Source organism: Epinephelus fuscoguttatus, linkage group LG23, assembly GCF_011397635.1.
Source record: "Epinephelus fuscoguttatus linkage group LG23, E.fuscoguttatus.final_Chr_v1".
NCBI lineage: Eukaryota > Metazoa > Chordata > Actinopteri > Perciformes > Serranidae > Epinephelus > Epinephelus fuscoguttatus.
In genome coordinates, this window is record NC_064774.1 from 18,775,329 (window position 1) to 18,802,652 (window position 27,324).

The following is a 27,324-nucleotide window of genomic DNA, read 5'->3' on the forward strand; positions in this document are numbered from 1 at the left end:
ACCACATTAACGATGCTATCGAGGTATTTCGCCACTAGTCGCGTTAATGGAGGACCAAATTAAGGAAGCTGCTAAACTGGATTTAACGGCGATGCAGCTGGGCGCGCACGACGACGGAGACATTTTAAACGGGCAATGCTCGCTTGTTTTTGGCACCCCCGAGGCATGGATACTAATGACGTCAGATTCTGGGTGAGTCGTTGATCTCTACTGATTGGTTAGGGAAAAATCAAATTCCCTCCCCCTTGTAAATCGCCTTCAATGGAAGCCATGTCAGACTGAAGGTTCTGGGAGTTTCAGTCTGACACTCAGGCTAGCTCCAGATGAGACGAGGCTCGCCGTTTCCCCGTTTTACAATCTTAAGGCTAAGCTAAGCTAACTAGCTGCTTACTGTGGCGTCATATTTAGTGTACAGACATGAACGTGGTGTTGATTTTCTCACATATGTCTTGGCAAGAAAGAAAATATGTGTATTTCCCAAAATTTGTCAGTCAGCAAAGAAAATTTAAGTACAGTTGCAGAAGTTTCACGGTGTTGATTCCAGACATAATGGCAACCTATACCTGACTGTGTGAAGTACCTTAAATCTGCCCTGAGTAATTTCTGTTTAATTTCACCATCACCAGGAAAACATTTATTTATTTTTAAAGATACTTAAGTTCTTCATGATTACACTATTAAGGATTATACACTGTAAAACTGTTGTGCATGAACCCAAAAAAGCTAGCGTTAGGAGTGTTATCATTGAACTTGCTCATATTTTTGGTGAACAGTGAATGCATCAGTTTGCAACTTAAGAACGTTAATGTGAACGTCACTCATTTTCATGACCGTTAACTGCCTGTTTTATGGCAACACTGAACGTCAACCATATCTGCAACCAATATGAAACAACACATCGAGTCGAAGCATCCGACCAGTCAATGATGGTCATTTTATTTTATTTTAAAAAACAAAAGACAGAAATGTAAACTAGTTAATTTTGGGGGACTTTAAACTGTGAACATGAACTCCTTCATTTTAATATGTTTTAATTAAACTTTGAGCTCTCTACAAAAAAAGTACATACAACATACAACATAAAAAATATAGAGAAAATGTACAAAATGTAAGTGGATAAATATATGTTGTTAATGTATGTTAATGACTAATTCAGTCATGAACATACTTTTCTTTAATTCAAGCAATTGTTTTATCATGAGGTCCCTGTTTGAATTGTACCAGGGAACCTTTAATTTTGAGTGAATTTGTACAAAAAACAAAAATGTTCAGTGAAGTGCAATATTGCATTGAGTCCAACAGATGGCGCTCTTCACTAAGAGCAATAGGTTAATGTTTCTGCAGGCAGACACCAATCCTTAATCCAGCTATGGAACCTGGTTTGTTTTCTTTCATTTCTTAAGTTTTATTGCTCACAGACGAATAAAAAGAAAACCCTTGAACAATTAAAACACTAATTGTACGTTAATATCTGACATATACAGTATATGTGTGTGTTCATCTGGTTTGCTTGTCCTGATCTCTGTGGCCTCTGCTGTCAGAGTTTTATAAACCTTTCTTTGTTTGCTTCTTATTTCTCCTTGACCTCAGTATCAGGAGAAGCCTTTGAGGAAGGTCACGTGGGATTTACATGAAGGTAAAAAGTTCAAACAATCACAAACAAACAATCGAAGCAGATAACTTCTTGCTTCCACCAGCACGGAAAAGGTCAATGAATAACTTCTTCTAAAAAAAAAAAAGAGGACAAAACCAAATTGATGTTTCTGATTCATTGTCTGTGGACTACTCTGTATTTTGGGGTCTAAAATGTAAAAATGTAAATGAAAATAACGTACAAGCGCAAGCCTGAAACATGTCCTGCTGCTCTTTCTGTTGCTACCTTCTCTTGCAAAAGCTGACGAACAACAAATGAGTTTCCAAAAGGAGTAACAAAAATCTGAATCAATGCACAATACCACGGTGACAGCCAACACTTGAACCTGCTCCCTCAACCTTGACCTGACTGTATCTGACCATAGAAAACTGAATGAGCTACCAAACGATACCATTTGGTTACACCTGCTTTTCACCATCAAATACATGTATCAGAGGCTAAACTCATACGTCACCGGATGGGTAGATACGGATACAGCTGCAAAGAAATTTGTAATACAAAAAAGTTGTCCTGTTCAGTAGTTCATTTGTGCCCTGGTATGACAAATAATTCTTGGTTGGTATATATTCGATTGTGAAACCTGATTCACTGGATGAAGGTCAGCGTCATTATGAAGTGAACTTTGCTCTGCATTATGTGGGTCACAGAGAAGCCGTTCATTCACTGCTGTTTACCGACAGACGTGCACACCAGCTCAACATGGAGTCATGCAATATACACACAAACAAGCATGTTAGTCAGAGTACATTCTCAGAACCCATTGGCTGTATTCAGCGTCTGACTTCCAGCATACAGCCTCTGGGGGCAGACCCCCGATTTTTTGGCATTCCAGTTTGGGTGGAGGAGGCGAATTTCCGTTTCCGACTTCCATTTATATATAATAAGTAAATATGCTGAACCATTGCGATGGATTCAGAGTTTGCAGTAACGCCAGTTATGTTCCGCCTCGATAGTTCGCCGTACAGACCGTTTAACCTGGCAACAACTGCAGCCGGCTCAAACGTTATTGGTCAATATCACGCAGACTACAAACAGCCTACAACCGGAAACCAGGGCTCTTCCGCTCTTGTTCCGGAGGCAAGATCTCTGGGGTTTGCCTACAGACTCTACATTCACTGAATGTAGAGTCTGTATATAGAGACTAGTCAGGGTAAGATGCAACTTAATGGTTACGGAACAAAAATACAAACACCAAATTAGCAAATGGATATGCTGCAATTTTTTGGCTTTAAAGTTGATATATTTAGCAGATGGTTGATAAGATGTCTTTGAGCCAGTGTGAGGATGTTAAATGGCTCTGAAAATTAGAAATAATAGCTTTTGGCTCAGGCTCAGTTCTTAAATCAAGAACAAATGAAATCTGTGGTTAATACAATATAAACTGAATACCAGGATATACTACACTAGAGATAAAGTTTTATCCAGACTCCTCTGATAGCTGTGTGAGGTGTGGCTCCCTTGACTCTCTTCTGCATTCTTTCTGGCTTTGTAAAGAAGTGAACAAAAAAGTGGAGTGAAATCCAAGATCAGATATCGATTGGTATAATGAGCCAGCCAAAAGAGGAGATAGAGGCTACTGATATCAAGACAAGGAAGCTTGGAGGAGGGTTCCAAGTCCAGCACCCTGAGACTGTACACTAGGCGGAACAAGGGGGGCCGAGGCCTGGTGAGCATCAGAGCCACTGTCCAGGACGAATTAACCAAGATCCAGGAATTCGTCAGGAAGATGGCCCCCAAAGATGAGCTGCTAAGTGAATACCTCAGGCAGCAGAAACCTGAGAATGCAGAAGAGGAGGACGAACCATCATGGAATGGACAAGCCCCTGCACGGCGTGTACCACCGACAGACTGTAGAAATGGTCGACATCAAGAAATTCTACCAGTGGCTGGAAAAGCCTGGACTGAAAGACAGCATGGAAGCACTAATTATGGCAGCACAGGAACAGGCACTACAAGATCAATGGAAGCAGGCGTCTACCACAGGTGTGAGATGCAGGCAGGAAGAGAGTACATGGAACGCCATCACCAAGTGGCTGGCATAGCGCACAGGGACATCTGCAATGAATATGGGCTGGAAGTTCTAAGGTCTCAATGGAAGACACCTCCTAAGGTGGTGGGGAATGACCGAGCTAAGATCCTGGATATGTACTACGTGTAAAATGAATGAATGAATGTGGTTTGAATGTATACGTGACTTATGTCTCACATGTAGCATATGAAATGTGCTGATGTTTTCATGTTAGCCTAACACCTCCCAAGTTAGTAAATTACACTAGGATACTATCTTATTCACCAAAGGACTGAATACATGTTTGATGGTGAGGACTTTAAGGATGGTGCAAATGAAGGGTTTCCATAAATCAGCACCAAGGGAGCTGCAGACCTCTGATGCATATATTTTTTCATTAATAATTACATGGGAAGCAGTCTTCTCTCTAATAGTAGCCATTTATGAGAGGCAGTGGGAAAATGGAAGTAAAGCATCCAGACACAGACACTGACAGCCCAACTGGGTATAGGGCCAATCCTCTTTTGAGCTTGGTTTTGCATACGTGGATCTTTTTGATTCGGGGACATTTCTTAATCCAGAGAAACTGGGTGATGATGGGATCTAGTTTCATGGCACAGGCCTTCGTTTAATAGACTGGGAAATTTAAGAAATGTAGAACGATTGAGGTAAACAGACCATTTTGATTGCATTAACTGTGCCAATGAGAGCAAGAGGTAGGGTACACCAGTATTTTAAACATAATTGTAAACTAGAAATCACATGAAGGAAATTTTCATTAAACAAGTCTTGAAATTTTTTTTGTAGTAATCTGTATTTCTAAATAGGCAAATTTGTTAGGAGTCACTTCTTCACTTCTGTGTCACAATATCTTCAAACTATACAGCAGTAAACTTGTTCTCCTACGTGTATATATTGTGTATATATTTCATTTCAATGGGAAACAGCTGAGATTTTTACTTCCTTGATAATATCTGTATAGGGTTGTTGTTAAATGTGTGTGACTCAGAGATTACTTTGTGATGTGCAAAGATTTTTGGCTTGAGAACTCACTTGCCAGTCAGGATTTTGTTTTTAATCAAGTTAACAAACCTCTGGAATTTTGGCTTATTTTGAGCAAGGTAATTCAATGGCAAAACAGTATTATTATTGAAGTACTGGCTGTACTAATTTTGGACAGTAATATGGTTTGATTTCATCCTTTCTGACCCCCAAAGTTATAAGTGCAGATGCCTAATTTTTGTGGAGATTGATCTCAATTTTCTAATTCAACCACTGTCATGTCTATTATTCTTATTTTGCCCGAGGATCTGCAGTGCTGATGTGTTACCGTAAATTCTGTTTACAGAGTGACTGGAAATCCTCAGATTTACGGGACCTCCCTGACTATTTCCTCAAGGGATTTCGGATGTGTCCTTCTCACCCTAATCTCCTCTGACAGATGTTGTAATGTCCCGAAATAACACACTCAAAAGAAGCACACTTTAGCAAGACTGATTCCCATAAAAGTCACATTACGACACGTTACTCGGGGAAGAGGTGTCCTGTTACTAATCACATTAGACAGGCAGCCACAAAGGTCAGTTATTACAGAAAAGTCTTGTGTGGAGAAAGAATGTGTGTGTGTGTGTGTGTGTGTGTGTGTGTGTAATAGGTGATGAAATGAGTCAGACAGACACAAATGTTTGCATTTACTGCATGCTGTGTGTCATTGCTTAGATTTGCCTGGCAGAAATAGGATCTGTGCAGGAACATAAAATATTAGCTTTAATCTGACCAAATAAAAGGTTAGCACATCCTACTCAGTATAGATCTACATGGCAGAAATCAATCAAAGTGAACAAAGGCCTTTAAATGTTTGATCGGTCAGCCTGGTTTCACTTCCAGGGCATCAAAAAGCACAAGGCTCTCTTTAGCATCTGTATGAGACGCACCAGACTTTCAACTACCTCTGATGTAAAGCGTATCTTTGTTTAGGACTAAAATTAAAACTTATTGTTCCTGCTATTTTCTGAATGCCTTTTCAAGAAAGAGATAATTGATGAATGTTGCCAGGGGCGGAGCCAAACATTGTAAACCTAGGGGGGTCCAGGGCCATATAAGCAGGATTCATACTTGTGAGTCTGCTCGATGCAGACCTTACACACGTGGCCTATGCCATTGTGAGCATTTATACTTGTGCGGTGGTATGTCTCTCTGCAGTTACACCTACAAAACACTCGTCGACAGCAGGGTTTCTGTGAAGTGCTGTAAAGTTAAGTTGATTCAAAACACACTTTAAACACACAAATACAACATGCCAATGTTTTTAGCACAAGCCTATGGCATTTTTCATTGTATAAATTAGCCTAGAAGCTAGCATACTTTTCCTCTACTCATACAAAACCAGGAACAACAGCAACATTTAACAAAAGTAACGTTACAAAAGTCGGCTCCATCACAACTCACAAGGTTCACTGACAAAACAACTGTCTTATACTAAACATGTTTTCAAAACAAATATAACATGCTAATGTTTTTAGCACAAGCCTATGGCATTTTACATTGTATAAATTAGCCTAGCAGCTAGCAGACTCTTCCTCTACTCATATGAAGCCAGGGACAACAGCAACATTTAACAAAGGTAATGTTGCAAAACTAGGCTCCATTACAACTCACAAGGTTCACTGACAAAACAACTGTCTTATACTAAACACATTTTCAAAACAAATATAACATGCTAATGTTTTTAGCACAAGCCTATGGCATTTTACATTGTATAAATTAGCCTAGCAGCTAGCGGACTTTTCCTCTACTCATATGAAGCCAGGGACAACAGCAACATTTAACAAAGGTAATGTTGCAAAACTAGGCTCCATTACAACTCACAAGGTTCACCGACAAAACAACTGTCTTATACTAAACACGTTTTCCAAACAAATATAACATGCTAACGTTATTAGCACAAGCCTATGGCATTTTACATTGTATAAATTAGCCTAGGGACGAGTGGAGATTTCGTCTGCTCATACAAAGCCAGGATAAATCACACACAAGACTTAAAATGCTATTTTGTGGAGGTTTTACTGTCTTCACAATTTATTGTTTCTTGTCTGTGAAATTATGTAAATAAAAGCTTTGTTTCCACTGAGGGAAATGGTTTCAGCTTACAAAAATAGACAGGCGGGCGTTGCCGCGATGTGTAGTTAAATTTTTGGGGAGGTGTATGTCAGGCTAAGGCGTAGGGTACGGCGTAGGCTCTAAGTCACAGAGCCTATGCTGTAGGTACAGCATTGATTCGACGCAGACGAATAAGTCCCACTATACTCCCCAAAGAGACTTTTTGCCCCCATTTATGGCAGCTATAGCCAATATTTTTCAAGCCATTTGAAATAACGGAATGCCTAAAATCTGTACATCATTTGGGGAAAAAACATAATATTTACCAAGGGAAAAAAAATCATCCTGTGGAGCCTACATCCTATTTTGTATCTAATTCTTCTCCAGCTGTCTTCATCATTCTGAAACCACAACACAACATGTGTTGAGGATGTCTTATTTTCACTCCTGCCACCTAAAAAGTAGAGTAAAAGTAGAGTTCACAGGATGAATGTTTAGCTCACAAATGAAGGAAAAGTGGTCTTCAATACTCTGAATTGAATAGAACAGAAGAACATTTACTCAACTCTATTAGATATCTTTCAGAAATAGCATAGAAGGATAAACAAAATGGGCCCATATTATTATCTGAATGACACAAAGTTGAGGGCATTTTAAAAACGTAAAACACGTGGGGCTGGAGCCCCAGCAGACACCCCCCGCTCCACCTCTGAACGTTGCCAGAGATGAACCGTCACCACATCCACTATCAGAGAATTACTGGCTTTGATTCAAGGCCTGTCCATATTTATAGGCCTTTCTGGGCAAATGATTTCTTTGAACATCATCCTGAACAGTCCACATGAGGACTGAACGCTGGTCAGATGAGGTCATGTCTGCAACCCTCCTTCGATCCGTTTGTCCAGGGGAATTATTCCCTCTTACTTCAGGGCAATCAAAGTTTAAAGTACAGACGTCACTGGTTGGTCAGATGGGGTTTTTTTCAATGGACTGTGGAAATGTACGAAAGTATAATGCATTAGATTGAGAAAAAAATTCTGCTCTCAAGAATTGAGATTATTTTCTTGTTAATTCTTGTTAACTCAGATAAACACTTCACAGTAAAAGTACTCATTGTACAGTGAACTGTTGCCTGTCAGTGTTTCACTATTATTTATGATGTTTCTGGATTAATATTACTGCTGTATTCATGTGTATGTTGTATTCTGTCGCTGTAGATGTTTGAGGCTAAGCTAGATCTATTTCCTTTATATGCTGTTGGGTCGTTTCATGTACAGCAATGCATCATATTTTTTAAGATCATCAAATGTGTGTAGCGTCGCTGTCCTGTGAGAACCACAAATCTCTAAAAATAATTAACTTTTTATTGCGTCAACTTTGTGACGACGCATTTCCCAGCTGATCCAGGTGTGTTTTTAAGACTTTTTTTTTGCTTAAAGGGCCAGTGTGTAGCATTTAGGGGCATATACTGGCAGAAATGTAATATAATATAGTAAGTATGTTTAGTTTCTATATGTATAATCATCTGAAAATAAGAATCATTGTGTTTTTGTTAGAAGAAATGTATTCACTGTCCACGCAGTCCACCATTTTGCACCACCATGTTTCTACAGTAGCCCAGAACAGACAAACCAAACACTAGCTCTACATAGGGACATTTGCATTTTCTCATTGGCCACCATAGTTAGAAGCCCCCCGGTGACAAGCAGCATCGGAAAAACACTGATTAATTGTTGTTTTTCAGTTTGAATCACTGGGTCCGTTTGTTTTGTTTGTTTGTTTGTTTGTTTGTTTTGTAACGTAAAACTGCATTATTCAGTTTTTTTTTCCACCGGTTTTATTCACCCTGGGTTGCATTTATAAAACAATGTGTAGGATTCATATAAAAAATGTACGTACGAACAAAAGCCAAAAATGGTGTGCGCTAGAAAATATTCTACAATCAGGCTTCCACCTCACCATTTGCGTCACCAATTTTCCATCTCCGAAATGCTCGTAAGCAAGGGAAGTTTCTCCAATCAAGTCTGTTTTTATACATGACTAACTTTTTCATGGGAAGTGGTGTATGACTCTTTCAGGCCTTGTTTTGTGCATAAGCAATGTTTATAAATGAGACCCCTGATCCGTAAGTTTTGGGGAGGAGGAGGAGACCTCTGTGAATAATCTGCTCCCACCAAAAACCTCCTAAACAAAGAACATTGAAGGAATACTGACCAGGAGAAGTTTCCGCTGGTTGTAATCTATACCCCTCACTGCTAGATGCCACTAAATCCCCCTAAATCTCACACACTGGACCTTTAAGAAGGAGAATTTTCTCAACTCATAAATGATCACACTGTATTTTAAATCTACTGTCATTCATCTAACCTGCATCTGTTTTTTATTTTCAAAAACTGAATGATTTAGATTTTCCAGATGATATCATGTTGCTTATTGTCAGGACGACATTGAAAGCATTGTCTGTTGCATAATGTTATATGACAGGAAGAGTTGACTTCTCGCTTTGATGACACGCATCATGAAAATTATGGATGTGCAAACAGTCCCTTCAAATATTTAAACCAGTTGCAGAAGTCCAACACTTTGCATTTGTCCTACATTGGTACAAACATGGAAAAAAACTAATTTCATTTCTTCTCTGAAGCCTCCATGAGCCTCCTCTATCTCTACAGTCTCCACAGCAGCTGCTTGTCAGGCACAATCTGATGAGTCATGCTCTGTGATAATATATGATGCAGATGTTCTGGGCTTATGTAGCGCGGGATTCCTGTCAGTCTCGTGCTCCTCTGGAGGCCTTTCGTTGATGAAAAACCTTACAGGAATCAGCACAGGAATTTTCCATTACATCCATCTGTGATCCTCTGCGTACCCTGATTAAATCAACAGCACATCGCCTCGCTTCTTTCTCATATTTCAGTATTTGAACATACTTTTGTCGGGAAGTCTGTCTTTTAACATAACATGAAATAATCATTGTCTTTTCCAGGCTGACCTGAATTGGTGCTGTTTATGAATATTTGTCCTGTGAAACTCTTGGCAAGCTAACCTTTGTCTTACTAACCCAGTGGACGAGATCCAGCAGGCTAACAGTTTTTATTACCCACTCTAGCTTCACTCAACACAATAAGCCTGACACAGAATCCTGTCTTTGTATGAGACACAAATGCAGATGTCTAGAAATCTGGCAAATAAGTATCTTCTAGAAAGTTTGTCATACAGATAATCCATGAAAGAGCACTTAAAAAATGCACTGCATGGTTCCACTACACTGTGCATTGTTAATCCTGAGCCTGCAGTTCTTAAATATCTTTGGAGCAAGTTATGAAACTCAAATGTAAAATTTAGTATGGCCACACTAACCTAAACAGAGCCTGCCCTAAGGACTGGTCTTGGTCCCCATGCAGGCGTTGCCTTGTTCCTGCCCACTGCTCTGAAATCACTAGTTTAGATCAGCCAAGGACAGGCCACACAAACAAGGGACTGGCCCTGAAAACAGGGACGTCTAGTCACCCTATTGCCAGCGAGAGTTAAAGCGAAAGCCAATCCCAGATTAACTCTTGTTTTGGAACAAGCTTTTGCCACTTGCCATTTCACCCAGGCACCCAGAAAATGCGGCAGGCACTGAGGAAAATCTTTAGTGGCCAAACAGTGGAATTAAATCCGTCATGTGATACCCTGTGGCCCATCGACGAAAGAGATGTTTCTAAATCAGTAGATTCATTTTTTCGAGTGTTGCAACACCCATGTAATGACTCGTTTCACTCTCCGATTTTGATCCTTTTGGTCCAACAACATTTGTAAGGTCTAGAAGAACAGCACGATCAAATCATTTTACCTCAATTCAAGTTACTGGAGCGATAAACCGGAATTCTCTGGAAGAAACTGTAAGTCTCTAGTGGTCTGCTCTCTGTTGCATGCAGCAGTTGAACTTTTATTGGCTTCATGGACCACTGAGCAACTTTCATAGGAATGAACAGGGCCTACCCTACAACTACAACTCTAAATCCAGTTCTCTTTATAATTCCATGGTTTTAGCTCGCTATATTTGCGGGAGGGTTTTTGGTGATGAGTTCACAATTTTCATAGCTACTCCTGGATGCCTGTGGCTTACAGTCTGGCACCTGGTCACTGCCTTTTTTATTGAGTCGTGACTTCACCTGCGTGCTGTTTTTGTCTGGGGGCTACATGCCCACAGCAAACATACTGAACATAGCAAAATTAAATTCAATGCAGGCAAAGGGCAGAGGCTCTGCAGATAGATACACTGCTACACACTTCTTGTGGGCCATAATTGATAATCAAAACAGATTTTAGATTAGAAAAACAGTGGCAGGGCACTAGGGACTGCCACATAAAGAAACGTTAACAGCACTCTTTTCAGTGACGTGCTCAGCATGGATATACACAGTCAACAACAAGCCTACAAAGCGAACGGTGATAAAAGAAAAGGCTGATCTGCCTCCAAAAAATTAGCCTTTCTGTCTTTGTTGTGACAGTAGACATTAGCCTAGCTAAAGTAGCAGCAGCGACGTCACCAGCGCCTTTCTGAAAAGTTCAGAGGTTTTCAATTTAAAGTAGTCAGAGCGGCCACACAAAAAAGTAGAGCACTCTGAATAAAGATGTTAGCTGGAGTGCTTTTTCTTGAGGCGGCTGAATACAGTCTCTCCCCATTGAAAATAAATGAAAAAAAGACAGCAACAGTGAGAAAAGGCTCTTTGGCTACTTTTGTTAGAGTCTATTTATTATTTAGCAGAAAAAAATCCTGCATACAATGCATTCCACAAGGTAAACCACAGGCTAGTTAGGCTAGCTTGCTGATGTTAGCACTGATTCCCACTAGGAGTCATGTTACATGGATGTTTATCTACGTTCGTCACACCTTTTAGACAGAACAGGGTCTAGCTAAGTAGTGTTTTGATCCCATGGATGCCTTCTCTCTGCCCAGATTGCTAAAATGTTTGCCTGGGCCAAAACCAACATTTAACACTTTCACAAACAAACAGCTTTTTTTTTGCAGCGCTAACTATGGCTAGGCAGGCTACTGGCAGGAAATACTGGCTATAAACAGTGGTTTTATCCCAGGCCAAGACTTTTTATTTAGCTATTCTTAGTGCCTGCCCACACAGATAGTGCCCCGCAAAAATGACCAGTATCAACATGGAGAACACTACTGTCGGAGACTGAAACCTTTTAGAAAAATGGATTAAACCTGTGTTAAAATGTTGACCAAATACACAGACAAGTCAAAACAAACACCAATGATACATATGGCTGTAAATTTCACACCAAACAAAAAAGTTCGACTTTGATAATAACCAGATATGGTCTGTAAGTGTCCTTGAGTATTGAGAAAGGCGCTTCTAAATAAAATGTAAAAATGTATTATTATGAAGATGTGATTTTCCCCAAACTTGTCGTCAGTCTTCAGGAACTTCCTCAGCCTCATACTCAAATATATGGAGCACACATATTCACACACTTAAGTCACGTGCCGGGGTTGTGTGAACCGTGTACCTACTTATGTAAACCACAGCTACTGCCTTCTTATATCCCGTCTACATTGTATAAGTGGGACTGGAAGATTGCGTCAGGTAAGGGGCACTGGTAGCCAAAGATATACTGCGGATTGATAAAGCCTTATCTTTCTGCAAGTTCATTCACACACACTGTGGCACTGACACACACGCACACACACACACACACACACACACACACACACACACACACATATATGCAGTGACCTCTTTGTCTCTTTAAACCCTTTTACCCAGCTGTGAGTTTGTTGCCATGCCTTTAATGTTACGGTCACATGTTTCGTGTCTGCTTCACCTGTGCTCACGTTATCTTCAAGAATATATGTAAAAGAAGACGAAGAGATGAAGATGATTAAATTCGGAGAGTTGGATAACCTCATTTCGGGAAATGGCTGTTCATTCTGCAAACACATAATGTCACATTTGGGCCAGAAAAGAGAGATAAAGAGAGACAGAGGGAGACAGAGAGAAGGGGTTGACGACACAGCATGGACTGTGACTCCTTCTCCCTCCCTCTTGCTTCCTCTCTCCTGGGATGGCGGCCTGTCTGTATAAAGGAGAGCCCAACCTTCTTTGTCGGTGTCACAGCTGAGTTCGCTGAGTCAGGCTGACTTCAAGCAACACTGCAACTAATGAACATCTGACGCCACACAACCTCAAAGACTCACGACGTGGATTCAAGATCCATAAAGCTGAGCTGGCAGAGTCCTCCAGTAAGTGTTGGACATCAGGGAGCAAAGCTGGTTGAGATCAGGTTTACTCAAGACTGAGGAGCAGCAGGTCTATAAGAAGAACTTTCTACTGTTACTGGCAAATAAGTGAAACTGTGCAAAGATGCAGGAGACAGGCTACTTCACCCAGAGGAGAGCAGCAGTGGCACTGTGCATTGTGCTGCTAGTCTTGGCTCAGCAGGTGAGTGCATCGTTCTGGATTGATGAAATACAGAAAAATATGCATGACGTCCGATCAAAGGATGGATTTATGTTAAAAGGGGGATTTTCCTCTTTTTTGATAACACAGATTGTCTTGTCTGTCTCTCTTTGGGAGTTTGAAATGTTAGAAACATGCTTTACACTGTGAAACTATTGATTAGACTGATCCAGATGTGACTACAGAGAAAATGCAAACAAGTTGGGCACTTTATCATTATCTTTATGCTTTAAACTTAGAGGAAGTCGGAAAGAAAATAGAAGACTGGTACTCTAAAGACACTTTTGCAGTGTACAAACGTGAATATACATTTACAGATTGCTGACAAATTAAAGTGCTGCTTTATTAAAAATTCAAAATGTCAGCTTTCTAGCTGATGAAGATTGTCACATGTGGCAGAAAGCTCTGGAAAAAGCTAATAGTGGGATTATTTTATCGAGTGCTAATAATTTATGTGTATTGCGTCACTACATATTTTACAGGGAAGTAGGACAGTTAACTTGCATTGTTGGAAACACAATATTTTCTATATGTATGGTCGCAAATCAGCTTTCATGTATGAAACTGAACATTAATTAGCGTAATAAATTAATGTCATAAAGCTGTGTGCCTAGTTTTCCTTGTTTGTTTTTATGTAACGTAACATTTTTGTGTCTTTCTGTGTACACCAGGTGTGTGCAGGACCGTTGGTCCAGTCCAGCTCTGACCAGAAGGCAGATTCAGGCGTCCACACACTGAAGAGGGTCGCTCGGATGACCCCGCTGTGGAGGATCATGAACAGTAAACCGTTTGGAGCTTACTGCCAGAACAACTATGAGTGCTCCACAGGACTCTGCAGGTAACGGAGCAGGAAATTACTCGAGTAAAAACGATCAGAATTTGAGGGAATTGTACTCAAGTAGATGTAAAAGTAATGGTGTAAAAAGCTAAAGAAAGTGTGGTTACTGTCAGTCTAAAAGCAATTTTATCACTGCAAAAGCTTATCATTGCAATGTGAGTTCTTGTCAGGTTCGTGTCATCTAAGGCAAAAACACTTTCAGCAGTATTTTATTTGCTCCAAAATTACGTTTTGCTAAACATGTCCTCTTTCAGGTATAGGTTAAAAAGTAAAAATGGTTACAATGCTAAATGTAGTCCACAATACATTGTTATGTATCTTTTGTTAATAATTATCCGGGTCCATGTCATTGGTCCGACAGTCCATTGGTCCGACATCCCATTAGTCCGACGGTCCGCGGTGCTGAACGGCTCCCGGCGGGCGTATTTCTACCTTGATGGTGCACCGCGACCAGCTCTGGGTCAGCTGGGAAAGGCTTGAGGTGGAGCAGGCTCACAGCTTATGTGTTTGTCACTTTCTTTTTCATTTTAACCCACACCATGATCTTTTCCTGACCCTAACCAAGTCGTTTTTTGTGCCTAAACCTAACCAGACCTTAACCACAGGGCATCATGATGATTTCGGAACAACGGGACTTCAGAACAATGGGTTTAATATGGTCGGAACAATGGGATGTCGGACCAATGGGCAGTTCCCTAATTATCCATGGGCTGTAGCAAGCACCGTTAGCAAGATTAGCGGGTCAGCATACTTGCTAGGAAAGTCAGTTACGAAGCTACCTTTTTGTGGGTTGGCAGCTAGTACCCAGAGAGTGCTCAAATATACTTCCATTGAGTTTTACATACAGAAATGCTTGTGAAAATGCGTACAACAAAATTACAATATTAGCCTTATTAGAATCATGCTTAAAAACTGGAAGTGAATAGGCGACAGGTTGGATAAGCTAAGCTGATCAAAAAATTGCCAAAAAAGTGTGCGAGAAAGTCGTGAGGTTACGCCTACAGTGTATGAGGCCAATTAAAAATTTTTTTTTAACTTTGATGAATCTATCAAATTTTGTGCAAATCGTTATTTCTATATAAAATTTTACATTAAAATATATGAAAAAGACATTAATGTTGCACAAATTATAGGTAATATAATTATAGGAGAGTTATTATTATTAGTAATATTTTTGTATGGATATATATATATGGAATTTACAAAGTACAAAATGTGAAAGTGCACCACAAGTACCATCCGTTTTTTTTTAAACAATTAACAAATAAAACAACGGACAAAAACATAAGATTAAAATAACAATTCACATTTCATTTTTGCAGTTAATGAAATCTATCAATGAGCAAGTTGAACACTTTAACAAATGACACAGTTTTTGTCTGGAAACTTACATGGAAAATGTTAGAAAACCACCTACTGCCAATTTCTCTTTTCCATGGAGCCTGAGTAATGACCTTTACTAATAAACCTTACCTCAGTTTTTCCTAATCTAACTTTTCTCTTGTCATTTCTTTAGGGCGGGACATTGTTCCACCAGCCAGCGTTCGCTCTCAGAGCCTGTGAACTACTAGACGTCCCAGGAAAGCAACCAGCGTGTTTACATGAGTGCACAGCCGTAATCCTAATGAAAGGTTGTCATTACTGGGATTATGCACATATCCAGGCTTTTTTTTAAAAATCGATTTTATATTTATATGTGCCAATACGTTGCTGATGATATCTAAATGTTTCTATGAATTTACACAGTAGTTATATTAAAGAGAAGGCATGAAACTGCTCCACTTGGTGTATTTCAGACATGAGAATACAGGTGGTGGGCTGAGGCAACGGGGTCAAGTGCAAAAATGTGAGGAAAAGAGTCATTTAACCTTTTTATACTTGATGTTTTCCATAATGTGATCATCTGAAACCATTTCCTGGTTTTCAACAAGGGTGCAAACAACTGAAAATACTTGTTTCTTACAGCTATGGACCAAACTCTTTCTGATCTCAATGTTGAGACTTTGTGATTCAAGGCTTTACTGGCAACAGCTCATTGTTTGACTGATATCATGACGCCAAACACCAGACAGTTTTAAAAACTGTCTGAGCGATAATGATGGATGGTGCACTGTACAGCACAGGGGAAGACTGTGAGCCTTCCAAAAGCTCCTGACCTTTAATTTTTTCCACATTTCGTCATCCGTCTCGTGTCATTTTTGATAAGTTATCACTTGACTGTGTGCGTATAAACTCTTATCATTCCACTGATAACGTGCCTAATGGAAACACGTTTCTCCTTTTCCCAAGAGGGATCATAGGGATTAGTTCGTAGAGTCGGACAGGCTGCCGTCGCAGTATTTTCCCTGATTTAGTGTTAATTCTTTTATTGGTTATAGCAACAACATTTGTAATCTTAAACCAAGATATAATAGAGATAGAGATCAAATAAGATCAAGTCTGAAAAAAAGACGTTATAGCTGACTTTCAACCTCTGAACGCCACTTACAGTTTAGGAATGTGCAGCACCCGAACATAATTTATGATGTAAAATTAGCTGCCTGACATGCTGGGAAAGCATTTGATTGTCAAATGTGTTCAAGAGAAGAAAAAGATAAAGCAAGGTAGGAAAAAGAGGGGCATAAGAAGAGGACCAAAAGGTAAAGAGACTATATGAGAGGGAGCAGAGGTTACAAAGCATTGATTCCTTTCTCAATCAGCATTCAAACATCTTTATTTTTTTTATTCTAGATTTATTCTTTTTCAAGCTGACAGAACTTTTTTTGTCCAAATCACCAAGGTTAGTTATGGCAACATTATTCGTAAAATATGTAATGCATGCGTACTGATTTGGTGTAATGCAGTGATTCTCATATTTTATTTATTTTCTCCTTTGTTTAAAAAGTAAAACATGTACCCATTTACGTCATTTTATTATTATTTTTAAATATAATATTTGTTTATAATGTTTTAATGGTTTGTTTTAGAATAATTAATCACCCTGACTGAATTTTTTCCACTTTTCCAGCGGGAACTTTACAATATCTACTCGTTCAGTCAATCTTAAATTTGTAACCAGTGACCAATTTAAGAAACATCTTGGCAGAGTGTACAGATATCAGGAGCAGATTCATAATAATGAGCTGCACAGCTTTCTTTCTTTTTTTTTTTTTTTGCACATCCATCCGTCTAACTATCAAATCAATAAGCAATCGTGGATTTTGCTTCAACTCACCTGCAGAGTTTACTACACGCACGGAGCAGGTAGTTGCTGATACTTTGTACACTCAGCGCATTTGAGAAATGTTTGAGTAAGATTGCACTTTTAAACCCAAATTATCTTTGTACTGTGTACTGTCTACTGTATGTACTGTATCACTTACTTTATGTTGAGGGCTAGAGAAGAAGTGGAATAAAACCATTTGAAAAAAGAATCGAATGCATTTGTTCCTTCATTTTAGAATAATTTATGTGAAAGCACACAACAGGTTTTAATAATAAGGCTGGTGAAATATTTGTAAAGCTCGGTAATTTCCTAGAAACAGCTGGGCATTGTAGTTTTTAGCAAATGTTGTTCAAACGGGTAAAAAATAGTGAATTCATTGGGGACTATTTTCAGCTGCTGATTAATACATGTTTGTTGCTTTACTGAGTATTAACAGCTATTTGGAGTTTTTTTGCATTTACAGAATTTATTTGATTCCTAATTTTAATTACCATTAGTCTTGATCATGTAAATAGTGAGTCAAGGGCAAACTTTGGTGTCTCTATAAAGCCTTGTTTCCACCCAGCAGTACGGTACAGTTCAGTTCAGTTCAGTTCGCATTTTAACATTTCCACTGTGAAAAGTTATGGATGGTACCAATGGAACCGTTCTGTACTGTCCCCATTTTTGGTCACCCCTCTGTTGGGGTACCTAGCACACAGATCTGGTACTAAAAGGCGGAGCTGTGAACACTGGAGAGTTTTATTTGTGAACTGTAACTATAAAAATAGAGGATGTTTTGCTGCCTCTTGCAGCAGCTGTAGACTGAGAAAAAATAACTTAATTCACTGGGCCGATTGCCGGCAACTTTTAGGTGGAACGTTAACCTGTAATGTGACTTAATGTTTGAATTGACGATTAGGGCTGACCCAAAAAATTCAAAGCTTCGTTTGATGACACGGGATTTGATTGTGAAAAAAAAAAAATTCGAAGCTTCGGCCCTTTTTTTCCCGTTTTTTGGGGAGGAGGCCTTAAACGCAACAATAACCCCCACCAGTCTGATACTGACAACGATCGTACTCAGACCTGGCAGACATGTCCAAGAGGTCATCAGATGTGTGGTTGCACTTTAAAATATGCACCGACAATCCCCAGATAGCAGAGTGCCAGATTTGCAAAAAGCAATAAAGGTATTTTTTACTGGTGAGTTAAGGGAGAATAGCCTACATATCATGTAATTAAAAAAGAAAAAAATCTCCAACAAGGAAATAGAAAGCCCGACGCACAATGGAGACCTGCTATTATCCTGCTTGAACACAGACAAATAAATTCTTTCAACAATGTGACTCAAAATAATGATAAAATAGATTTTATTGATGTAAAATATGCATTTTCCAGTTCCACCGGTCCACTCTGAGTCTGGTATCAGAGACACTCCTGATGCTCTGAGTTGTCCATCTGTTTGATTGTGCTGCAGTGTACGCCGTAGTTGAATGCTTCGAATGTCCATAAATAGATTCGAAGGTCAGCCCTAAACGCAATGCAGACGTTCCTCTGTGTCACCAGTGATGAGGAAATGCAGTGAGTGCTGGACGTAGCAGTGAGTGACAGCAACCCCGCCAATATTTAAGGGTACTGTTTGTGGTAGAAACGCTAGGGTCTAGGTACCATGTCTGAAGGGTTACTTTTGGTTCCAAAGGTGTTTGGTGGAATCTGAGCTTAAGACCCACCGAGCTTTTAACTCATCAACTCATACTATACCAACTGGACTTGTATAAAGAGCAAGAAACCAAAAGTCAGTGTTGTTTCAACGTGACGTTACATAATTTACATATGGTCGTTGTTAGTCAACACTGACATCATTCATGTGAAGGGTTAACTTTGTTACGTAACAAACAAACATTAACATGCTCCAATGTGTTTCAGCTGTGGGTCACATTGATATCCCAAAGGTTGCCCCGAACATCCGAACATCGCAATGAGACACCAAGGAGTTGAACAAAGCATTGGTATTTGACGACCTGGGATTGAGAACGGGTTGGAACAGTAGTCTGATGGGAAAAAAAAAATCCCAACACAAGGTCTACTTGCTAGATCAAATGGTCTTCATAGATAGAGTATGTTAAATTGTCATGGAAATGGATTTGTTAACTTGCATTAGACGTTACGATTTAGCACCAAAATGCTACAATTTTTTTTAGCGAATTAATGAGTGAGATCAAAAAGTAAAAAAAAAGTCATCACAGCATGATTATCAGTCTGGTTTGATGTATTATTTGTAACTAATGACGGAAGATAACCACAGAAGTCTACAGTGATTACAACATGCAGAGTTAGTTATAAATTACCACCGTTCTTGACTAACTAAACATCTTGAGAATCTTGAGATCGTGAGAATCCTAAGGCCATTGCTAGACTGTTGTTTGTAGATTTCAGCTCAGCCTTTAATACCATATAGCCTCATGTTTTCCTGGAAACACTGCAGTTGATGAATGTCAGCCCCTTCATTACTAAGTGGTACTACTCGTTCCTCACTAACCGTACCCAGCAGGTCAGGGTGAACAGGACTCTGTCTGAACCCCTGTGCATCATCTGTTTGTTCACCAGTCCTGTTCACCCTGTACACTAATAAACGCACATGCAACACTGCTGACAATTATATTATAAGATGTTCTGATGATACAGCCATCCTGGGTCTCATGTCTGACACAGCTGTGTACAGACAGAAATTTGTCCAGTGGTGCGATGAACATTTTCTCATCATCAACATCAGTGAAACAGAGGAGCTGATAATCAAGCCCAGGAGTTGCGTTAACCGGATATTCTTGGTCATTGACCATTTTTTTACAACAATGACCGGAAAATCTGAAGGCCGTCGGTCATTTTGACCAGTTGCAATTACCACCCCTGCCCACCTCCCCGGCGGCGGAGTGCACAGTCAGTGGTTTAACTGGCTGCCGTTTTCACACTGCAGAGAAAAGGTCATTCATCTGCTTCATGTAGCGCTGTTGACATAATGCCCTGGTAACACCGGACGTGGAACCGAGGCACGGCGCCCAGCAGCGGAGGCAGTTTTCAGTCAGCGCCCATGTTAACCTATCTGACTGTCCACATAGGCCACTGAGCAGAGCGGAGCACCCGTGAAGTAGAGGCAGTGCTTCAGTTCGGCATCTGGTCTATTTTTCACGTGAGCCGCGAGCGCTTCTGTCAGGCTGGAGAGAGCAGATCATACCAAACAGGAAGTCAGACACAGAAAGACGAGAGAATCCAGCCAATTTTCAAAATAAAATAACAACAGCACGCACTGAGGAATGTGAGGAGAAAATACTGTGTTTATAATTTAAAATAACACAACAGTGCATAACCGAACACATTTAATTTTGTGTCACCAAGCCTACAGGTATAACTACATAACGCCCTGGACACACCGGACGCATTAGTGACACGTTAGTGACGCGTTAGTGACGCGTTAGTGCCGTCCGGTGTGTCCAGGGCGAAGCCTAATGGCACGGGTGTGTGGATGTCTGTTCATCTTTTCGTTCATGTCCTTATTAATGCACACTTTATAACTTGCTTGTTGGATTTATTAAAAACGAACGAATGAACTAAATGCCTTTGAATATCTTTATTATCATTTAAAAACGAAAATTAAAATGACCGGTAAAAATAGGTTATGACCGGATTTTTATGACCCTGTCGGTTGAAATGACCGGCGACGAAAAAGTCTAGCGCAATGTCTGTTCAAGCCTGAATCTATTGGACACCTTTCACCAGTGGTTACCCATTACCAAGACATAGCCCAGGCTGAATCCGCTTTTTACGTCTGGAACCTCCCATCTACAATGGGCTTGAGATGCACCCTTGTTGAGGACTTGGCTCAGCTTCTGGAACAACTTCTATTTCTGAAGCCTCCTTAAAGAAACTGATCCCATTTGAGTTGGTGGTGGAACCTCTTGCAAATGCATGCCTATGCTGATGTTAACCCCAGCAGGATTCAAACCCTGGACCTTCTGCATGGAAAATGAGTGTTCTGATCACTACACTAGGGAGGCCCTAACCCATAGCCCAGGATGAATCATATAAATATACCTGGGCGTACACATTGACCATAAACTAACATGGAGTGTTCAGGTCGATATGGTCTACACTAGGGTCCAACAACGCCTACACTTCCTTTGCAAGCTGTTGCTTCTCCTCTACCATGCCGTAGCTGAGAGCATCCTGCAGTATGGCATCTCAGCCTGGTTTGGCAACCTCAGTGTACAACTGAAGGCCCACATTACCAGGCTGATGCAGAGTCATGAAAATCATGGGAGTCAGGCAGCATGCCACACTCCAGTCTATCATTGAGCAAACCATTATCAGACAGGCTTCTTTTGTCCCCTTGTCCATTAAAGCCTTAAATGGGAAGCTAACTGTAGCTGTGTTGGTATGTATGTGCGTGTAAGTAAGTAAGTATGTATGTATGTATGTATGTATGTATGTGTATGTACATGTGTATATATGTATTTTTTAATAACGGCAGGTACCACAGGTATCCAAGACAATTTTCCTCCGGGACAATAAAGTCTATCTTATCTTAACCGATTCTCCTACATGATAGCCCTTAGAGAAGAGTACAGTAACAGAGATTGACTTCTTAATGTTGCTCCTCTATAGTGAACAAACTATTTCCGGGAATATGGCCTTGTTTTTATGACAAAAATTTACCTTCAATGACTTGGACTTGAACTTTAATATTCTAATTTTTAATCCTCTAGAAATGCAAGAGTTGGGAACTTTAAAACAAAAACTACCTGGGGCTTATGAAAATATAAATGTGCTCAGGAGATCTCTCCTGGATGTTCACATGTTGTGTGATTGACATGTTGATGTGCTGCTTGGCTGCAGCAGCACCAGCACTAATCTGAAACTAATTTAATACATCTGGGGCGCTTACACAGCAGAACCTGAACGACACTCTGACTCATGCGCTCTGACTCATCGGCTTTCACGCTCGGAGCTGTGCATTTTTCATGCGCTGACTGGAGACCCAATCTGCTGTCAGTGTTCAAAAGTCAAACAGCTGTTGGTGTTCAGATGTTGAGTCTTTCACAACGACAGAGATGGGCCAAGTGTGTGAGTGGAACAAGAGCTGAAGGATTTTTCCACTTTGTATGTGCGGAGTCATCAGAAATGTTTGCATGTGTGTTTAGTAACATATATGTGAGCACTGTGACATGCACGTGTCTATATTCCAGAGATTTCCTGTGGGCCCTGAGACTAAATTAAATCATGATACAAAACACAGTGAACTGAACATTTCAGTTCACTTATGTTATATATTAACCTCACTTTAAATTGGGACAAAAGATAGAAAGGGAAGAAGATATAGAGAGATAAGGATAGAAATGATCACTTGTAACAATAAGGCCAGAAGAATCTGGAAACATATTTTTGTCCGGATGTTTTCATGCTTAGTTCTACTTTCAAGAAAGATAGATGTAATGTTACCTCAGACAATCATGTCAAGCTGTTTGGGGCAAACTCTTTCAGCATGACAATAACCCCATGCCCAAAGCCAGGTCCATAAAGAAACTGTTTTCCCAGTTTGGTGTGGAAGAATCAGCCCAGTATTCGTAGATAATACATCCATATTGGACATTTCTGCAGGCTGGACCTTGGCGTTTTGTTAACACTGACAAAAATCTTCCCCTAACCTTACTTGAAGTGTTTAAGTTGCCACAGCCATAATCTGTCCTGAACCTTAACCACACCATAGTTGCCATGCTCAGATAATATAAGAGAGAGCATCTGAAATAAAGGTTGAACTAGAATCAGGTTTATTGCCAAGTAGATTTTCACATACAAAGAATTGGCCTTGGTATTTTAGTGTGTAACAGTCACAGTAAAAACGGTGAGATAAAAGAAAAGTATTGCAAGTTCAATTAAAAAAAAGGTTAACATTAATTTTAAGTTAGTTTTTGCTTTTAGATGACAGTGTGTACTGGAAATGGACAAATGAGAGAGACAGGTATGGCAACAAATATCCCAAGGTTAAAATGGAACGCAGGATGTTACGGTCAAAGGGACTTTAAAGCCGTTAAAGCCATATAAGAATAAATTTTCATATATGGTGTTATTGCATTTACACAACACTATATGAGACAGAAAATCTGAAAAAAATGTATAATCCTTTGCCTACTCTATTGCCTTGTAGCATTTCTAATAGAGACAGAGCACATTTAACTGTAATCTAATCGCGATCCATTGACTTTGTATTGTGTGACGGTGCATCCTTGTTATTTACGTCTGAAAATGAACACAACAAAAATGCCTTAAAGCTGCTGTGTGGTGAGATGCACTACCAGTATGGTAAAGAATTGATAACCAAGGTTTTATAAGCTGCCGAACTGAAAATCTGACCATTTAAGCAATGAGACGTGAGGCGTCAGCAGAAGGATACGACCAGTGTTGGGTGTAACTGCCAAAAATGGCTTTTTTCAGTAACGAGTAGTGTAAGGCACTACTGTCCCTAAATGCCCATGTGCAGCAAGCATTTTGCTTATTTGGCCAAACAAACTGTAGAGGTTGAAGCTAACTTAGCTCTGTAAAGCTTGGTTTTGATCTTTGTTAGCTTACGTGATGATCTTACCTCGTGATTCGATCAAATAGTTGTAAATATCAAAGTCATTTCTCCAAGATAAGCAAGATAAGGGACACTGAGATAGGCTGACAATATTGAGTTTGTCAATGTAACTGTTCCTCTATGGTTAACTTAAGGTGCTAAACAAATCCTAGACATGCTGATATCCAATGTTTTTAGCTAGCTACAGGCATTTTGTTAGCATTTCTGCCCTTTTGTTAGCGTTTCTTTTACATCTCCTTCCTTTGAGAAGGAGACGCTCTGCTGCTTGCGCTCCGCTTTGCTTACATTCTTTTGTGGATATACTTGTTTTTTCCTGCTAAAAGCTACAGAAAGTAGATCCTGGATACTTATAAAGCACTGGGACTTTAATTTGTGAAAGATACAGAGGACTACTGCCACATTTTCACCACTTTTTCACCAATTTAGTACTGTGTGAGCAGGGCTGAGGCACAGTGCAAGCCTTTTGCTGTGTCTGTGACTGGAAACCTGTGATTAGGACAAGGACAAGATGGCAAAATCTGTGAGCGGCACAGAGTGTGAGCAACTAACCGAGACGATAAGGCAGCTTCAAAAGAAGAATGAAACGCTACAACAAATTTGTGAGAGTGAGCAATTCATTGACTCTGTGGCAGCTAACATACAAGGTGCTGATGGACAGACTGGTGTATATGGAAATACAACAAATGTGGAGCATACCATCGCTGACTTGGCTGACACAATCCCATGGATATGTCCTAACACCACTGGATCAGCTGCAGAGGCTCCCAAACTGGCCTTCCATAACGACCCTTCCCACTGGCACAGGACTGGTGCTTGACCAAAAGCATCAACTCCAGCCAGGACTTGGGCTGACGTCGTTAGACGCAAAGGCAAATCCAGCAGGAAATCAGTCAAGAGAGCCCCAACGCTCACCCCTCCACTTGAACTCTACTCCAAATGAAATGTGTGACAATACCAACTACACTGAACCCTGGGAGGCCAATCACACTCGTGGTATTAAGGCTATCCAAAATGCAAGCAATAGCCCCAAAACCAAGGCTAGACCCAGTGTCTGACACGTCTGTCAGGGAGCTGTTGCCAGTGATCCTCTCCACACACCCAAGTAACATGAGGATTATCATCCATGCTGGGTCTTTTGACATTCTACGACGAAAAACTGGCTCTGAGATCCTGATAAAAAGACTTTTCCCTGCTCCTGGAGAAACTGAGTGACTGTCAGTCACAAAATGTGTTCATTTCTGGCCCCATTCCAACCCTGGGGAAAGGAATCGAGTCTTTTACCAGACTCCTTGCCCTGAATACATGGCTGACATCGGTGTGCTTCACTCATGGGATAAAGTTGATTGACAATTTTAACATCTTTTGGAACTGTAAGGATCGCTTTCAGCGTGATGGGATTCATCCGAACATCACTGGATGCAGACTACTCGGGGCCAACCTACGTCATGCTCTTGGAATGCCATACCAAAACAAGAATGGACAGATAAGAGCCAAGGACAAGTTCGGGGCACAGAAACAGACAGCCTGCATCCCCCCCCCTTCACCTGACCCTTTGCTCCACATCACCCAAGGCATTCAGAGGATGTCCCTGTCCCAGTCAGGGATCCAACAACCCCCCTCCTGCCCTTCACCACAACCACCATGGAGTCAATGTCGCCCACCCCCAGCACCGCCGCAACCACCAAGGAGCCAACGTCGACCCTCCCCACCACCACCATGCTCACCAATCAAGGAGTTAGTTAAAGATGCCACACTAAAGCTCAGCCAAATTGATGAACTCTTGAATAGCAGCCCTAGACGTCATCACTCAGGTGCCTGTCAGAGATGAGACAGACCCCATGCCGCTTCCTTAAACATACCGGCGATCATAAATAGTCGGTGGCATGGTCAAACACATCTTGAAATTGAAAAGTATCAGCCAGAGTCATCTCCAAGGTCTGTCATTCCTGTTTTGACTAGCATCAGGAAAAACAATGTGTACTCTAAGCGCACAGCTACTCTATCTAATCTGACTCCAGTTATGCGTCAGCCACAGACTGTGTCAGACAATGTTAGTACACTAAACTTAGCTCTATTAAATATCAGATCTCTGGCTGACAAGTCACTATTAATTAATGATTTTATTATCAAGAGAAACCTTGATTTTATGTTTTTAACTGAAACTTGGTTAAATGAAAACAACAGTGCAGCAGTACTTATTGAATCAGCCCCCCCAAACTTCCATTTTATCAGCTCAGTTAGAGAACTTAGGAAAGGAGGTGGAGTAGCCACTTTATTTAAGGATGTTGACCAGTGCAAACAGTTGTCATATGGGAAGTTTGAGTCTTTTGAATATGTTGCACTGCAGTTGAGATCCTCCTGTTAAGCAGTATTAATAACCATTTACAGGCCCCCACAATATAGTGCACACTTTGTTGATGACTCTTCTAAACTATTGTCTGTTGTTTGTATTGATTTTGACTGTGTTGTTATAGTGGGTGATTTTAATATTCATACTGATAATCCCAAAGATGGCAGTGCAAAAGAATCCTGGACAACTTTGAACTTTACCAGCATGTAACAGAGCCAACACACAATAAGAGACATATTTTAGATCTAATTATCTCCAAAGGGCTCAACATTTCTGAGGTTGTGGTGACTGATGTTGCCTTTTCTGATCATTACTGTGTTTTCTTTAAAATGGCCATCTCCGCTGACACCAGTAAAATTACAACAGAGGTAATGAGAAAACGCTATATCAACAAAAACACCTGTACACTATTCACCCAGGATTTTACACCCACACCAGCTCTGCCCTCAGTCTCTGTCAATGATCTGGTTCATAGTTTCAGCTCTAAAGCTATGAATATTATGGACAATATTGCCCCCATGAAGGTCAAAGTTGTCTCTGGTAAGAAAAAACCACCATGGAGGAACGCTACACGGGTAAAAGCTTATGACATCTATAAGGAGAGTCTGCACATCTATAACTTGGAGCTGAAAAGGGCGCGGCAGTCCTTTTTCTTTGAGATTATCAACAAAAATAACAACAATGCACGGACTTTATTTACTGTTGTTGACAGACTGACAAACCCATCAGCGTCAGTCCCTCCTGAACTGCTATCCACCAAGGCATGCAATGACTTTGCTTCTTTTTTCACCGACAAGATTGTAAAGATAAGACAGATAGTCTGTAACTCCAACACAATGGCTATTTCACCTGTGCCTCATAAGACTACTCCAGTTAATTTGGCACTTTTTCACCCATTAAATTATGCTACTTTGACAGACATAGTTAGAAACCTTAGGTCCACTACCTGCTGCCTTGACACTCTGCCTACAAGCTTTTTAAAGATGTTTGTAACTGCATAGCATCAGATATACTACAGATGGTCAACTGTTCTCTTCAGTCAGGCCTTTTTCCAACGGCCCTGAAGACCGCAGTCATTAAACCGCTCTTAAAAAAGCCT

The 27,324-nt window shown here is 40.4% G+C and overlaps 3 protein-coding genes across 4 annotated transcripts in view; 2 read left to right on the forward strand and 1 right to left on the reverse strand.

Annotated features, from left to right (window-relative positions):
• The window catches only part of rps4x (ribosomal protein S4 X-linked), a 569,691-nt gene that overhangs the window by 402,885 nt on the left and 139,482 nt on the right, over positions 1-27,324 (forward strand). The window lies entirely within an intron of this gene.
• shroom4 (shroom family member 4) overlaps positions 1-27,324 on the reverse strand; it is a 123,506-nt gene that overhangs the window by 89,482 nt on the left and 6,700 nt on the right. The window lies entirely within an intron of this gene.
• Positions 12,829-17,217, forward strand: leap2 (liver-expressed antimicrobial peptide 2). Its single transcript, XM_049569344.1, has 3 exons — positions 12,829-13,207; positions 13,897-14,063; positions 15,580-17,217. The coding sequence occupies exons 1-3, from the start codon at positions 13,130-13,132 to the stop codon at positions 15,632-15,634; spliced, it is 300 nt and encodes a 99-aa protein (XP_049425301.1). The 5' UTR covers positions 12,829-13,129; the 3' UTR covers positions 15,635-17,217.